The 15,741-nt window shown below is 45.1% G+C and overlaps 1 protein-coding gene across 1 annotated transcript in view; it reads left to right on the plus strand.

Annotated features, from left to right (window-relative positions):
- TRABD2B (TraB domain containing 2B) overlaps positions 1-15,741 on the plus strand; it is a gene marked incomplete at its 3' end in the record, with an annotated part of 261,347 nt that overhangs the window by 213,053 nt on the left and 32,553 nt on the right. The window contains exon 5 of the mRNA XM_082054677.1: positions 2,683-2,773. Within this exon, the coding sequence (XP_081910803.1) occupies positions 2,683-2,773 (91 nt within the window). The remainder of the gene's footprint in view (positions 1-2,682; positions 2,774-15,741) is intronic.

Consider the following 15,741-nt stretch of genomic DNA (forward strand, 5'->3'; position numbering starts at 1 on the left):
GCCTTGGCCACTGCATAAAAAACCAGGATATGATCAAATCTAGTTAATCACTCACAAATGTCTCATTTCTTGAATCTCTGAGGGTGTGTAACACATTTTTGGGACGGCTCTTTGCTCGCTTGGCTTTTGTTGTAAGTAAGTTAGTCAGGGGAAAATCAAATTTTGAGTTTTCTTAAAAGGAAGTGGAGGAATCCTGGAACGCACTAGAGCTCTGCAAATGTACGTTTAATCATTTAAAGAAATGTCTTTTGGCTAAAAGCTCTTAACAGTGCTTGCAAGTTGCACTAAAAGCCATATGACTACATCATTCCCACAACTGATGTGAATTAGCGCCCTTGTTGGCAGGGTGAGCAGGGAGATGCCGGCTCAGTGAATACTAGGGACCGAATTACTCTCAAATTCATAGCGACTTTGTGCAGTATGGGTGAAGTGTCCCGGGGTGACTCTACTGGTGGTCACACCAGCTCCTTAGAGGGCAGCAGGCGTGGAGAGAGACTCGGGCACGTCCTGCCTGCCTTGGTTTTTCTCTGCAAAGCGTTTGGCTCTGCTGTGGAGCCGGGCGGTTACGGAGATCTCCTGCACACTCACAGAACCCCAGAGTGTCAGGGGTTGAAGGGCCCTGGAAAGCTCATCCAGTGCAATCCCCCCATGGAGCAGGAACACCCAGATGAGGTTACACAGGAAGGTGTCCAGGCGGGTTGGAATGTCTGCACAGAAGGAGACTCCACAACCCCCTGGGCAGCCTGGGCCAGGCTCTGCCACCCTCACCGGGAACAAGTTTCTTCTCAAATTTAAGTGGAACCTCTTGTGTTCCAGTTTGAACCCATTACCCCTTGTCCTACCATTGGTTGTCACCAGAAGAGCCTGGCTCCATCCTCCTGACACTCCCCCTTTCCATATTGATCCCCATGAATGAGTCCCCCCTCAGTCTCCTCTTGTCCAGCTCCAGAGCCCCAGCTCCCTCAGCCTTTCCTCACACGGGAGATGCTCCACTCCCTCCAGCATCTTGGTGGCTGCGCTGGACTCTCTCCAGCAGTTCCCTGTCCTGCTGGAACTGAGGGGCCACAGCTGGACACAAGATTCCAGGTGTGGTCTCCCCAGGGCAGAGCAGAGGGGCAGGAGAACCTCTCTGACCTACTGACCACCCCCTTCTAACCCACCCCAGGTACCATTGGCTTCCTGGCCACAAGGGCCCAGTGCTGGCTCATGGTCACCCTGCTGTCCCCAGCACCCCCAGGTCCCTTTCCCCTACGCTGCTCTCTAATAGGTCGTTCCCCAATTTTTACTGGAACCTGGGGTTGTTCCTGCCCATATTCAAGACTCGACACTTGCCCTCACACCGTGCTTAAGGCAAGCACACACTCCCCAAGCAGCAGCAAACCCGAGCAGCACGTTTTAACACGCACCATGCGATTGAACTCCCTGCCGCAAGACGTCACAGGGCAAAAAGTACCCAGGGGCAGAGGCTTGAGCGCATTCGTGGTGAATTTTTCTATTCAGAGCCGGCAGTGAGATGTGATGACCTGGGTGTAAATGGGGGTCACCCAGCCGTGCAGAGCTGGAAGCTAATGGGTATAATGGGAGACCATTGTTCTGTGCTTTCCTGGTGTTATTCATGTATATGTTTATGTACTTTTAATATTTACCATGGGACACAGTTGGAGACAGGTTACTAGGCTATGTGGGTTTTAATAAACCTCTTCAGTGGAGTTCTTGCCTCCTTACTTTATATGTCTAACCCATCTTAAAAACAATGTCAAACTCTGACAATACGTTGAAAGCTTTGGAGGGATTACACTGCTTTATTGAGTCTGTACCCAAAGCCCTTTGAGGGCTCCTATTGACTCCAGTGGGATTTGGTTCAGACCTCAAGTGTATAGGACTCCCTTAAGTAAACTCTTTGAAGGCCCATGTATGCTGCAGGACTGATGGGGCTCTTTGTTACTTCTGTGAATAGGAATGCGACCTTTACACCTTCAGCAAAGAGCCCTGATTTACAGAACTAAATCTTCAGGTTTTGGGAGAGATAAGGTTACCATCCCAGCTCCTCCCTACCCTGGTGTGCAGGTGCTGAGTGGTCGATGAAGCAATTCTGGCATCACTGGTGGTTCAGGTAGATGAGCACTGAGTGTGCAGTACAGCACCTTCAGAGCTGCTTCGTCCATGAACACCCGTGGGCAGGGCGGACATCTGGGGGTCTAAGTTGTTCCAGTTAATAGAATCATTTTGGTTGGAAAAGACCTCTAGGACCATGAGTAAAGCCCTAGTGATGCTCTTTTCGCCACCTCAGAGTCATCTAGATATCCATGGTAGGAGTTCATTTAGTCCATGCACATACTAAATATGGCCGCATTGGAAGACTAGACTAGCGATTTCTCTAGGATTTCTTTTATCCAGCCAGTCCCTTGGCCATGTGAGGGGAGGGAGGGTGAATAAGATGAAAGAATGCCGTATTGGGCTGTGCGCCGTCTCTTCCCCTGGCCATTGCCAAAGGCTGCAGTGGGCAACGTGGTGAATAGTTGAGTCTGAATTCCAGCAATTGTACAACATGCTTTTCTTCCTTTTGGAGCTGGCCAAGCTTCTGGTAACCTTGCCTCCCACACCTGTCATTCCAACAGGAGAAACTCGAGCGAGTGAGAGGAGCCGTTTAAATGACAGTGCTATTTTCTACCTGTATTTTAGGTCACTTCCTGGGTAACAACACTGTGATTGATGTACTGAGACAAGCAGGATTTGAAGTGGAGCACACCCCTCCCGGACAACCAATTGGAAAGTAAGCAGCTGCCCACAGATTATTAATCACTTTCTCTCCTTTCCTGTTCTCTCTCTCTTTTTCTGTGACTGAGCAAAATTAATGCTGTAGTAGAGGAGGTGGGTAAGGGAGTGAGGAACCTCTCTTGCCCATGCAACTTCCAGAGAAAAGTGGATTGTAAAGCATCTCTAGTGTGAGTTTGGAAACACATGGAGCTTCAGTGGCTATTTTATTTTCTGTTTCATTTATGGACATTATTCATATCATAGCTGCTTAACTGTACGGGGTGAGGAGCCACCACAGTTTATTTCTGTTTTCAAGAAACGTCTCATTACGCTCATTTTCCCCCATAGCTGTTGTATCTCTTTCTCTCCATGGGGTGTTAGTTGCCTCTCCATTGCAGGGCAGTAAACTGCCACCAGCTTCGTTTTCCAGGCCTCTCTGTCAGGCTGCTCTTCTTCAGTTGTGATTTCGGTTTTGCCTGGAGGACCGGATTTAACGTAGCAGATGCACCTTGGAAAGCGTGTTGAGTAGGTGAAATGCAATTTGATATTCCCTGAGCTTCTCCGTTCATCTGATCAAATGAAGCAGGCAAGAAGGATTGATTGCCACGCTCTTGGCAGTCTTCATTAGTACAAGACAAAACATGGCACAAAACTGTCCTCAAGTGGGGAAACAGACGTCCTCCCCTGGACTTTTCTCTTTTCCTGGCAGTTTAGATGAGGTCTCTGTCTGAAGATATCATAGACATGAAAGCTGGAAGGTCTGGTGAGACACCATCTAGCTTTGGGAAGTTCACCTTTCCCCTGCATTCTGCAGATAAAAGTTGGCTGAGATGGCTCTGTGGTGGGATTGTTATCCTCGTTAGGAGAACGTGTTAGCGGCATGCTCCTGTCCCTGGTGGGCAGACATGGCACGGTCCAAATATGAGCTGAGTTTCAATATGCAGGATTAATCACAGGGCAAGTGTAGACCATGTCTGAAAAAGCTATGCTTAATATAGTGGAAAAATCTGGCTGATCTAACCTTGTTTGTGAAATACCCACAATGATTCATACAGAATATAATATGGCTCAACTGTACATAAGTGTCTTTGACAGAGCATTTGTCCTAAATGCTTCTTGGAATATGTTGAGCAATAAAAGCGCAGTCTTAAATAACAATGGGGAAAAGAGGAAGAAAAAGCTATCAAGCACAAGGAAGAGCGTATCTTCAGAGGTGGTTTAAGAAGCACTTTGGCAGAGGGAGAAAAGTCAACATGGCACAGCAAGAGCATTAAACACTGTAACTGGCAGGGCTGGAAATTTCAGCTAAAATCAACAAAAATGTCTGTGTCTAAAAATATGGCAAAACAGGAGAACGAAGCAAACAATACCAAACCAGCTGAAGTATACCCTTCTTAGGTTTCTGACAAATAAACTTGCCTTCCAGGGAAGCCGGCACTTTCCTCAGCAATTTTCATTTAGTTGAAAGTATCGTCTTCCCATGAAAAGTATTTTAACTGGAAATTCTTAAGCTATTAATTTATTGGCTGTTTGCAAGCCCTTGAGAAGAAAGAAAGATACAGTAGTGCGAGAGAAGTCCAAGAATAGTCTCTGCTCTTTATGGTCTTGAGATAAGTCCATACACATCATCACAGACTTGAAATAATGTGGTGGGGCAGGAAACTTGAAACAAAGCCACAGCTTAGTGTTGACTTATTTGCAACGTGGGGCACCTCTTTGTATGCATCCCCCCCCCTTAGCAGCAGTGTCTCTTGTTTGTGGTGTCTTCTCTAAAATTGTCGGTCCATGGGGAAAATGCACTTGGAACAATGCATGTGTCCTGAGCTGAATTATCCTACAGTCGGTAGCTTCTGTTCTAGCTCCAGCCCAGTGCGTTGGGCAGGTTGGTTCCTTTCTGGACTAGTACTCCAATTCCAGTGGTGTCTGTCCAGAACACGGAATGTACAGAACTGTATTAAGTGCTATACTGATGTGCATGAGTACTGGATTGAGTTGAGAGAGAGCGGATTGTTGTATTCCTTAAAGATTAGATGTTCTGCTGATGGATGTGTTCCTGTGGTCTTACGATCCAGGCAGATTGGCCGGTTTGGGATGAGAATACAGAAAGAAAAAGAAATGGCATGATAAAGAGATACCGAGTTGCTGCTTAGCTGCATTATTCAAGGTGCAAAAATAGTATAAGACTATAGAAAGTTTCTATAGTCTATATATATACTATAGTCTATATATTACATATACTAAGTTTTAATAAAGATAATTTAAATACATTGACAGGAAACAGCTTGCTGCCTTTAGAAAATAAAAACAAGAAAATAGAGACTCCCAGCCCTGCACATCAGAGGTGGTGTTTCCATTGTCCTGTTTTCATTGCCAGCCCCATTGTCCTGGGGCTGTAGCCAGAACAAGTGTTTGGGGCTCCCCCTTAAAAAGGAGGAGGTTGCTGCAAGTATTTTTCTCTCTCCTTTTTTGCGAATAGCCTGTATTTTAAGATTTCTGGCTCGGCTGCAGAAAAACGTCTAATCAAACACAGTTATGATAAAAGTCGACAGCATATTCAGAAAGCACCGCCAGTTAATTGTTGTGGCGTTGGGGTTACGTTGCAATTGAGAGTCTTAAGGAACCTTGCATTTTTTCTGCCCATCTTTTTTTGCTCTTCTCTTTCCTTTTTAAAGGGTGAAATAAACCCATTTGAAAACAGCTAGAAAGGCCCAGAAGAGAAAGCATTTTTTTGACATAGTAACTATACCTAGGCACAGGTATACATAGAATGAATAAGTAGAAGCTCAACAAATGGTGAGCTGCTTGCAAGCAGGAGTTGTTTTATAGATTGTAGAGATGCAGGTGTGCTCATCTTGGTTCTTTTGGAGCCATGCATGAAATAAGAGGTATTTCTCTCTTACGCTGAAACCCAAAAGAGACATTTCTGCTTTTCTTCCAAGTGAATTCTATAAGGGAGTCAAGCCCACTGCATCGCGTTCTGGCGCTCACCGACAACTGAAACATTGCATTGTGTTGAGGGAAGATCAGCTGGACTGTAATGTGGAGATTGGGGGTGGACAGCACATGGAAACAATGCGAGGGCTGGAGAAAACTGAAGCAGCTGTGTGCTTATGTTCTGGCCGGGGAAGTTCAGAAAAGGATTGTTGTGGATGGGTTGTGCCCAGTAGGAACGTTTTGGGGTATGTCACGTTGAAAGCGAGGGTGGTTTTGGCTGAGTATGAATGACTTCTGGACAGTAAGCTGCAGGACAGTCTTTCTCAGGTTAAGTCAGAATGCTCATTATTTGAAACAATGAAAGTAATTTCAGCAAAACACACATGCTACATCCTACTTGCTACCAATGCTGACTGGCCAAAAAAGCAAATACTGTTTTTATTTAATATCTCTCTTCCTAGATAGTATGATTATTATGATTGAAATGATTAGTCTGAGCTTTATTGTTCAATAATAGTGAAGCAGTGGTATCATAAATAGGTGGGGTAGTCTGGTATAGATGTTTCAGTTCTGCCATCCATTTCAGTTTCGGAAAGGACAAGATAATATCTTCTTAGAAAATAACTAGTACTGTTCCTGTGTATCAGAAAAGCCTTGGGAAGAGCGAAACAGGACGAAGCCAAAGCTGTTTATTCTCTCAGTTACATACAGACTGGGTAAAGCCAGAGGATTGTTGGCTTCCTCTGTTGAAATGCAGAGCATGGGTTGTGAAATGGCTGCTCTTTGAGTCAACCCAAACGAACACCTAGAGTCTCACATTTCTGTTGTCTACTGACAAGCACAATATTGAGCCAAGTTCTCCCTTTCTTAAGGGGAAAAATAAAGTGAGAGCTTGGCAGCTAGAAGAGATAGCCAAGCCATGGGGGGCTTTGGTGGCTCTGCAATCGATGAACTGGCAGAGAAAAGTTCATATACATTACATTTAGCTGGTGTGGAGCTATTTGGGAGCTCTCACCAACTGGATTTCTGAAATCCCTTGGCTGCTGTTGATGTGCCTGGTGGCCCATTGCTGACCTTCCTGAGCCGCTTCCAGAATCCCACCAGCCGACTATTGAAAATACCTTCTTTAAAGCTCAGTCCCTTTCTGTAAAAGAAATCCCGTTGTACTCAGCATGTAGAACAATGCCATAAACACTTGAGAACTTATCCTCACGTTGGCTTCATTTGTTTATTTTGTTGCCTAAAGGAAAGCGTCCCAAATCTGTTTGCCTGGCAACCTTCAACAGCATTCATATCTGCTGTTCTTGTTTAGTTGGCTGTCCTCCTTGTCCCTGAATGAAGGCATCGGAAAATGAATGGCTGAATCAGTATCTCATTGCTTTGCCCTGAGATAAGAAGATAAAAGAAGATAAGAAAAGCAATTTTTATATTTTTTTTTAATTTTTTGCTTTATTTGGTGGGGCTTCTGCCAGTTGGCCGTCCCTGCCCCGTCTGTCTTCAGAAAGCAGAGCTGCATGGGGTGGGGAGGGGGAGGAGATGGGAGAAAGTTTCCCCCCAGATGGATTCCAGTGACTTGAACAGATAAAGGGCCACAGCTGCTTCACATTTAATTGCAAGCAGCCAGATTGCAAGATCAATCCCGGAAGCACCTGTGTCCATGATGACTCTATTGTTACTGGGTTCTCAGGACCGCCGGGCCCTGGCGTTCCGCACACCGTACCCTCGGCCAGAAAAACACACTCATTTCCATCGGACTGCTCTTTCCGATATTATGCTCAATGCTGCCTTCTTTCAGAATGGGAGAAAGCAGGACAAGCTTTTATTTTTGCCCATCTAAGAGCTGATTGTAAACTCTCAGAGCTCTGCTGTGGAAATTAATTACCCTTCCTCCTTACGTTTGAACTTCCTGGCTCAGTCAAAGCAACATGGTTCTGCTGTTGCAACTTATTTCTTTCCTTCTTTTTGAAGCACAGAGGCTGATCCTTCACCTTTTCCTATAGCACCCTGCAGGTGTGACCCTGGCTCCCCTCCTCAGCTCTGTCTCATGGTGGAACTTTCTTTGCTGTGAATGCTTTTGGGATGGAAGCACAACCCAACCACACAGTCGTGCAGCCTTTGTGCTCCGTCAGGATCCATCACCTTCAAGAGGTGCTATGCAGAGATGGGAAAATGTTTGAGGTCCAGAGAAGAGCAACAAGACTGGTGAAGGGACTTGAGCACAAGACCTATGGGGAGAGGCTGAGGGAGCTGGGCTTGTTTAGTCTGGAGAAGAGGAGGCTTAGAGGTGAGCTCAGCACTCTCTAGAACTACCTGAAGGGCAGTTCTAGCCAGGTGGGGATTGGGCTCTTCTCCCATGCATCAGCAATAGGACAAGGGGCCATGGGCTTCAACTCTGCCAGGGGAAATTTAGGCTGGATATTAGAAAGAAATTCTTTACAGAGAGAGTGGTCAGGCATTGGAATGGCTGCCCAGGGAGGTGCTGGACTCACCGGCCCTGGAGTTTTTAAACTGAGATTGGACATGGCACTTAGTGCCATGATCTAGTCAATGGACTGGAGTTGGACCAAGGGTTGCACTTGATGATCTCTGAGATCTTTTCCAACCCAGTCAATTCTGTGATTCCCAGCAGCCCAAAATTGGTAAAAGCTGCCATTTCAATAGATTACAGCCCAGAAACTTAATGTCATCGGAACCATCAGAAGTCTCCCAGCAGTTGCCGTGTTCCTTGGAATGCCCAAGCAGCTTGGGCTTTTTGGTCCTGGGCCAGACAGGGTTACTTTGCTGTGCTTAGTAGTTAGTGTTCTGGATGTGTTTGGGAGAACACGAAACTTATAGTGAAATAAGTAAAATATTATTTAGAAAAGAGTTTAAAACACAAAAAAAGAGAGGTGTGATACTTTCATTGGGAACAAGTGAGTTAACTGAGGAGACAAAATAAGAGCTGGGGTGGTGTTAGCCCAACCTGGATCTCATCTCTTCTGAGAGAGGGAAGAATGCACACTGTTTTTTCCCTGTGGGTGGAATATTCTCCCCATTGGGATACTGCAGTTCTTCTTAATCCTATTGTAAAGCTTTGCATCTTCCGCTTGATCTTTCGCCTGAAGGTCATGCTCCCTCCACTCGCTTCCTTCCCTCAGAAGAGGAGCAAACCCATTTAGGGAGGTTTCTCTGACAGCATCATTTGCAATAAGAGGTATATAGGGATTAAATGGGGTTCATCTGCATGCATTGACAAATTTATTGCCTAGAGAATATAACTACTTAATGCTTAAAATATTTAGCCATGAAAATATGCACATTACATTTTCAAGAGATTCCCACGTGCCTTTAAAATCTCTTCTTTTGCAATTTGTCTTTGTGCCTGTAATTACCCTGCAGCCACAAAGCACAGGGTCTGAGCCAGCCAAAGTGACTATTGGGGGAAAGAGGTTGAAGAAAAGCTCTAAGATGTGGTGGAGAAGTCAACTCATGAGTTCTCAGCTGTAGAAATTAATTGTCCTGTTGCTTCCTGAGCAGCACATTACTTAGGGTATCTGTATGTTCTCTAGGCCGCCTTTAAGCACCAAACACCTTCTGAAAGAGTGGAATTTAGCAGCTTGCTACCAAAGAATATCTGTGAAAGAGCAGGATAATTTGTGGTGTTGGTAGAAGAACATGGAACCAACTTCTTGGGAATTTTGTGCTTGACTAGTTCCCCCAGTGAGAAGATTCACTTTTCTCTATAATCTGATTTTATCCTTGGTAAAGCTTCTGGTTTCTTTTGAAAAAAAAAAAAAAAGAAAGAAAAGTTTTATATTCCATATCATTCTAATCCTTGGGAACTTGCACACGGGGACCTGGGCTTAGTTCTCTTGCTCCAGGGTGGTTTGCTCGCTGAGCCGTCCTGAGCCAGTGTGAAGGTCTCCAGGCTTTTTGCTGCTCTGCAACCTATCGGTTTTAGGAGATCTATATCTCATGCTCCATAAACTATCTAACAGTCAACTTACAGAGCCTTGGAGACTTAAAAAGTTCAGAGCTAGTTCTTACTGTATTTCCTAGCCAAATTTTGGAGTTCTTGTTTCCACAGGAGAAACTGATTTTTTCATCCTCTTTCTGCTTCCAGCCAACACTAATGTAGATGTTTTCACCCTAAGGTTGTTAGTGTAAGATTAAAATTCCGGTCTTTAGTTACTAAAGATAAAGCTGATCCAAAGCGCGCTGGAGTCAACAACAAGGCTTCTATAGGTGCCAGTAGCTTTTAGAGGTTGTTGTTAATGTGAGACTGTTGCTGATTGTCTCCTGTCTTTGGTTGTGAGGAGCCATGAGGGAATTGGTAGATAACTAAGAGTATGTTCACACAGTTGTGCAGACAATTATTATAGTCAATGTAAAAAGACTGACTTTTCTAGAGAACTACTCATGGGTGTCTCAGGCAACCGGCACGACTTGCTTGCAGTAGATGCCTGGCTAGTTTTAGATGGCTAATCACTTTGTGAGATGAGTCCCCCTCCTGTTTGAAGAACTTGGGCTCCATGCTCAAGTCAGTGTCAATAGACTTATTTAAGCCTTTGGAAGAATTGCCGCATCCTCTCTCCAGTGTTGTGTTGAAACAGTGAGGTGGTGTGAGGTTTGTGTGTGTATATTCAGCCTGCACTCCGTCCCAAGTGACATCAATCTGTGCTGAAGTGCAGCTGCACTTTGTAACGGCTCAAGGGGCACAAAGGTATCAAGTGGTATTGTGTGATTTGAGAGATGTCGTTTATCTAAGGAGGGTTGTGGTCTGTTTGCTGTCATTGTCCTTGCAGCTCCGGCTTCCCTTACCTTCCCTGTCACGTTGTCAGGCAGAGAGACCTCACACGTTAGGACAGAGAGCTTTTCCACTTCCAGAGCCCGCTGCTTTTCCTTCAGCAAGAGCTCTGTGGGTTGTGTTGCAATCAACAGAGGAGCTTGATTCAGCATGAGTGTAATTGCCAGTAATTTTGCTTGCAGGGAGTTCCTTAACATGCACGAGTTCCTAAAAAAGGAACAGGAAGAAAGGGAGTCAATGACTTTTTTTCATTGACACTTTCACTTAAAATTCCTTCAAGCATAGTGCCTTAAAAGGAAACAGTTGGGGATACAGATTTCTACATAGGAATACACTGGCAAGTACATTTTCCATCTTTCATGGGTGATGGGGTGTTCACAGGGGCATTCTTCACAGTTTAAATAACATTATGTGACTGATGGCATGGCTAAATGGCTCCTTGTGGGTGGATCTTGTGGTGGCAAGCTGTGAAATTCACTTACACCTTTCTGAGTTGCCCCCACGAGTAGAATGTCAGTCCTGAAGTACATATGCAATGTGATCTTGTGCCATTTCTCATCCACTTCGGTTTGAAATACCTCTCAGTTGTAACAACTGGTAGTATCTCAGCCAAGCCAGGTGGGTTCACACTGACCACAGCCCAGCGTGGGGTCTGGAATGAGTGTGTGGGTGTCCCTTTAGAACTGTGTATCAGCTGCTCCTCCTAGTTAAGTGCTAGTAGTAGTAGGAGTGGGAATGCCAAACAAAAGGAAAGTTCTTACAACAGGACTAGTAAATTAAGAATGTTGAATATATTAAGTATTTGTCACAGTGAATAACTTAGAATCCCGAATACATTTTTATGTCATGACCATTGAATCATTTTTATGAGAAGTCAAAGTAAATTCACATGTAATCTGTAAAGTATGTAAAGAGTTTAATTCATCCAGCAAATCATGTTTTGTGAATCCTGTGCTCAGCTCCAGATCAGATATACTTCAGAGAAGCTTTAAGGTTTTAAAACCCTTCCACAAACTCAACTGACATGCAGAACCTTTGGAGGTTCACCCTTCTCTGGAGCTCGTGCTCCATGCAAGCGAACGTCATGCCAATGTGTTTCCCATTTCCTGGGGATTAATCTGCTCTGTTTGACTCAGGACTTCCCAAAAAAAAGCAACTCAGTTGCTCGCTCTGTCTGAAGTGGCCTCTGGTGTCTCATTGGACATGTCTTCTCTTGCACAGTGATTCATGATTCCAGAGCAGAGGATCAGCTCTCTTACTTTTTCTTTCTTCCCACAAACTTAATTAATAAAACAAATTTCTATTAATGGGTGTTGAAAGACTTTGGCTTTCCACCTACACTTCCAAATGCTCTGCATTCCAAGGAGGATGAAAAATGGACCTGTGAATAGAAACAGGAGGGAGGAAAACCGGATCAGATGTTGTACGTGGATATAGACATAATGGCTGTCAGTGGGTACGATGAAAGAACAGCCTGAATGAAGACAATTTCCTGCAATCATGGTTGCTAAAAATACACCAGTGCAGTAATCCAGTTCTAGAATTAATACATGCAAATCTAGAGATAAAGGCTGAGACACAGGGAGTGACTGACAGAAACTGAATTATGTGTTTGGGCCTCCGCCTTGACCTCTTCTTTGGGCTGGTGATTGCACAGGCCGCAGTTGTCCTGCTATGGAAATCAGCACCAAGAATTACTCTAATACACGCTCACTGTGGTCATAACTCTTGCTGACTTCAATGAGAACACAGTTGGTGGCACAGGGGACCAGTGTTGATGGAAGGAGTAGCTTGGGGATGTTTCCCCATTTTCTGCCGTGTGTGGGGTATGGGACCAGCTCACAAGTGTGTGAGTGCCACTCTCTGCTGGTCGCAGCCTCCAGAGGAAGAGAGACCTAATTTAGTGCTCTCCTTTGTGGATAAGAGCACAATGAAGCCTTTCCTCACTGCCTCCTATGATATATGTCAAATCAGGGGTACTAAAACTTGCCTGCTAACCTGCAGCAGCTCAGCAGCCAAGTCGTAGACAAGCTCCAAGCTCTTTGGTATCCAGTGCCCTGCCTGGCCACTAGATTTGAATCTCCTCTCATCTGACCCCAGCTTCACATTTCCAAATTACTCTTGTAAAAATAAAGGCAGTCACAGAAATACCTCTGTCGAGACAGCACATCCCTGTTTATGTTCGAATGGCCAATACGAGTGTGGAGTCCCCAGTGATCAAAGTGCGTATTCCCTGAGATGAGCCCCATGTTGTGTTTGAAGTGAGTGCAGCGCAGTGAAGCAGGAATAAATCAGGATGAAGGATGTGGGGCATTAACTACTTTACATGAAATCCCTGCTGGAAATACGTAGCTAGTGTTCCAACGTTTTCCTTGGAGAGTGCTCGGAAGTTGCATACCAGCCTATTTGTGGAAAGCTAAACAGTTCCCTATTGTCCTTGATGTGAAACCCTTCCCAGATAAACAGTTTCTCCCTCCATTGAAGAAAAATGATACAGCCTGTGCAGAGCTCTAACACACAGGACTACACTGGTCTGCTGTTCAGCCCCTCCAAAGCTGCTGCTTTCTGTTGCCGTTGAGCTTTGCAAAAGGCTATAGTTCATATACATACAAGCATCATTAAGAAAAGGCAAAGTTATTGGGTGAGACTGGGATAATCTACAAGGGTTTAATAACGTTGTGTGCGTACATCTTTGTGTCTCTGTGTTCATTATACCTCCGGAATGCAAATCCCAATCCACAGTGGCTAAAAATGCTTCACATGGATCTCAAATACTTTTGTGGTATTGTCTCCTCCTGATTTCTGAAGGGCAAATAAAACATTGCTGGCTGAAATAAACTCACGTGGTTCTCTACAGGGAGAGCAGTAAATCTCTGCTGCCGTGGTGGGTTTTGGTTGTAACGTTGCCTGCATTTGTGGCATTTCAAGTCATTTTAAGGAATTATTCCTAACACCCACAGAATTGAGGCATCGTGTTCCAGCACAAGGAAGATCCAGAAGTCCCTGCATGAACTTTGGAGGGAAAAAGCTGATTTCTGGAATCAGCAGTGCTGAGAATCGAGGCTGCCTAACACCAGGATCATTCTGGTGGTGGTTCGGTCCAGATCAGTGGGTGGCTCTTCCTCTGCTTCTCCCATCCTGGCAGATGCAGATCTGAAGGACCTCGTTGTGTCTTCATCTCTGACTCCAGTTTTGACACACGTGGTTTTGTTGGGTGTCGTTTTACTCACTGACCTACGGTCAACGGACGCAATAGATGCACAGATTGGCTATTTGCTGCCATTTTGTCAAAGCACACCTTGTTTTGCATTTGTGAGAAATGAATTCTCTTTCTTCCCTTAGAGGCATGTGGTTTCTTGCTAATGTTAAACGAGAAATTTGCACGTGTATCAAACTTGTGTGTATAATAGATTACGTTGTGGGTCACAAATGAAACTGGGAAGTGCAACGTCCATTGACGTTCAGCAGGCATTGAGGTTTTAAATCCCTCAAGCAATTTTAGAAACATCCCCCCTCAAGGAGAAAGGACATTGACTTGAAAGAAAGCAGAGTCAACAGGGGGGGGGGTTGTTTGTTTTACAAAAGCAGCCATGAATTTAGGGTAATTTCTATGTATTCAAGCATCTATACTGATAGCAATCATTGCTGAATGGTCAGCAATTCCCAGTCAAATCAGTGAAAAGCAGCAAATGAAATGCACAGGCAACCAGAAGTGTTTTAAATGAGATGGTGGGGCAGGAGACTGAGTTTATTCTCTTCTTTCCCTATTGGGTTGCACTGCCCACTTCCCTTCCCCTTTATCTCCCCTGCCTTCCCAATAAACCCCTGGTCAGTCTCTGAACAACAGACCCGATGAGTGAGGTCTAGGCGTCCTATGGATTTTCTCATCATTGGGTTCTGGTGTCTAGGAAAGGGCTGAGCTCATACCTGAGCCTTTCCTTATAAAGCCTGACTCCTTCCTGCTTATTTTCATATGAATAAGGTTACACACTCTTTTGTGATCTCTGTGGTGCTTGGGATAATTCAGTTACAACTGTCTGTCAGATTAAGTGTTACTGGAAAAGAGAGGAGACAGAGGGACAGACGTGTGTGAGGGTGTCATTATGTGCTCAGGGAAGATCATTGCTTGAGCGGCCCGTGATTCCGTTCAGGATTAACATCTCTGCCTCAGCAGGCCCGGTGGGGCAGCCCGGAGCACTCAGTCTCATCGCAGGGAGGTGAGTCAGATGAATCATTACCGTGGATTTAATTAAAACATCTTACGTGGGCAGCATTTCAACAGCACGAGGTGGTGGTGCTACCTGGCCCACGCTGATCTGTCTGCAGAGCTCTCGTGGCCCCACCAGCACCGCGTCTCTTAGTCTTTGCCGTATTTCTTCCTGCTGTCTTGGTGCCAGGTGGGGAGTCATCTCCGTGGGCGCGTGGAAAACGGGAGCGCAAAGGGGGTTTTAACTCCCCGAGGAAAACCACGATAGCGCAGTTAGTTTAGCATTAGTTAAACTACTAACCCCTAAACTGATACAGGGAATTAACAATTAACTAATTAACACTTAAAGAACTAAAGAGCTAACACTTAGAGAGCTAACCCTTAGCCCGCATCACTCTTGCCTAGCCTTGCTGAGCTTTGTGTAACTTGTTGTGCGAGAAACGGGAGTTTGCTGACGCCTTGCAAAGATAAAAAACCTTGGGTGAACTAGATAACAGAAACTTGGGTGCAGGACAGGAAATACACCAGTTTTAACCAACTCAGCGCTCTGAGTTCTAACCAACTCATCACATCAGGCCAAAGGTAAAATGTACAGAGAAGAGGACCCGGGTTCACAATCATTGCGCAGCTGCAACCAGGAGGAGCCGGAGGTGGAGACCGTGGAAATGGTTTCCCAGAACTCATTGTAATAAGAAACGCCTTCTTGGGGACAGGTTATGAATATGTATAGGCATTCCTAAAACATTCATGAATATGTAACATTTACTGCATTTAACCAAGCTCACAGCTACTGAAAATTTACACACGTCTTGGGCGTAGTTATCCCCCGTGTGTCCGGCGCTGTAAATACAGACCTTCTTTACAATCTCAAGGGTTGTAAGGTCATTTCCGTGCTTTCCATAGCAGATTTGTATGGGCTTTTTCTGCTGCTGGGCTTAGTGTCTCCTGGTACTTGCCTGTCGATCTCACACCTGTGAGGTGAGACATCACCTGTCCAGGATTGATCTTACCTGTCGGTGTAGACTGCGAGAGCAGGAAGAAAAGTCAAAGGCTTTCT

This window comes from Streptopelia decaocto, assembly GCF_964273445.1.
Source record: "Streptopelia decaocto genome assembly, chromosome: 5".
Taxonomy (NCBI): Eukaryota; Metazoa; Chordata; class Aves; order Columbiformes; family Columbidae; genus Streptopelia; species Streptopelia decaocto.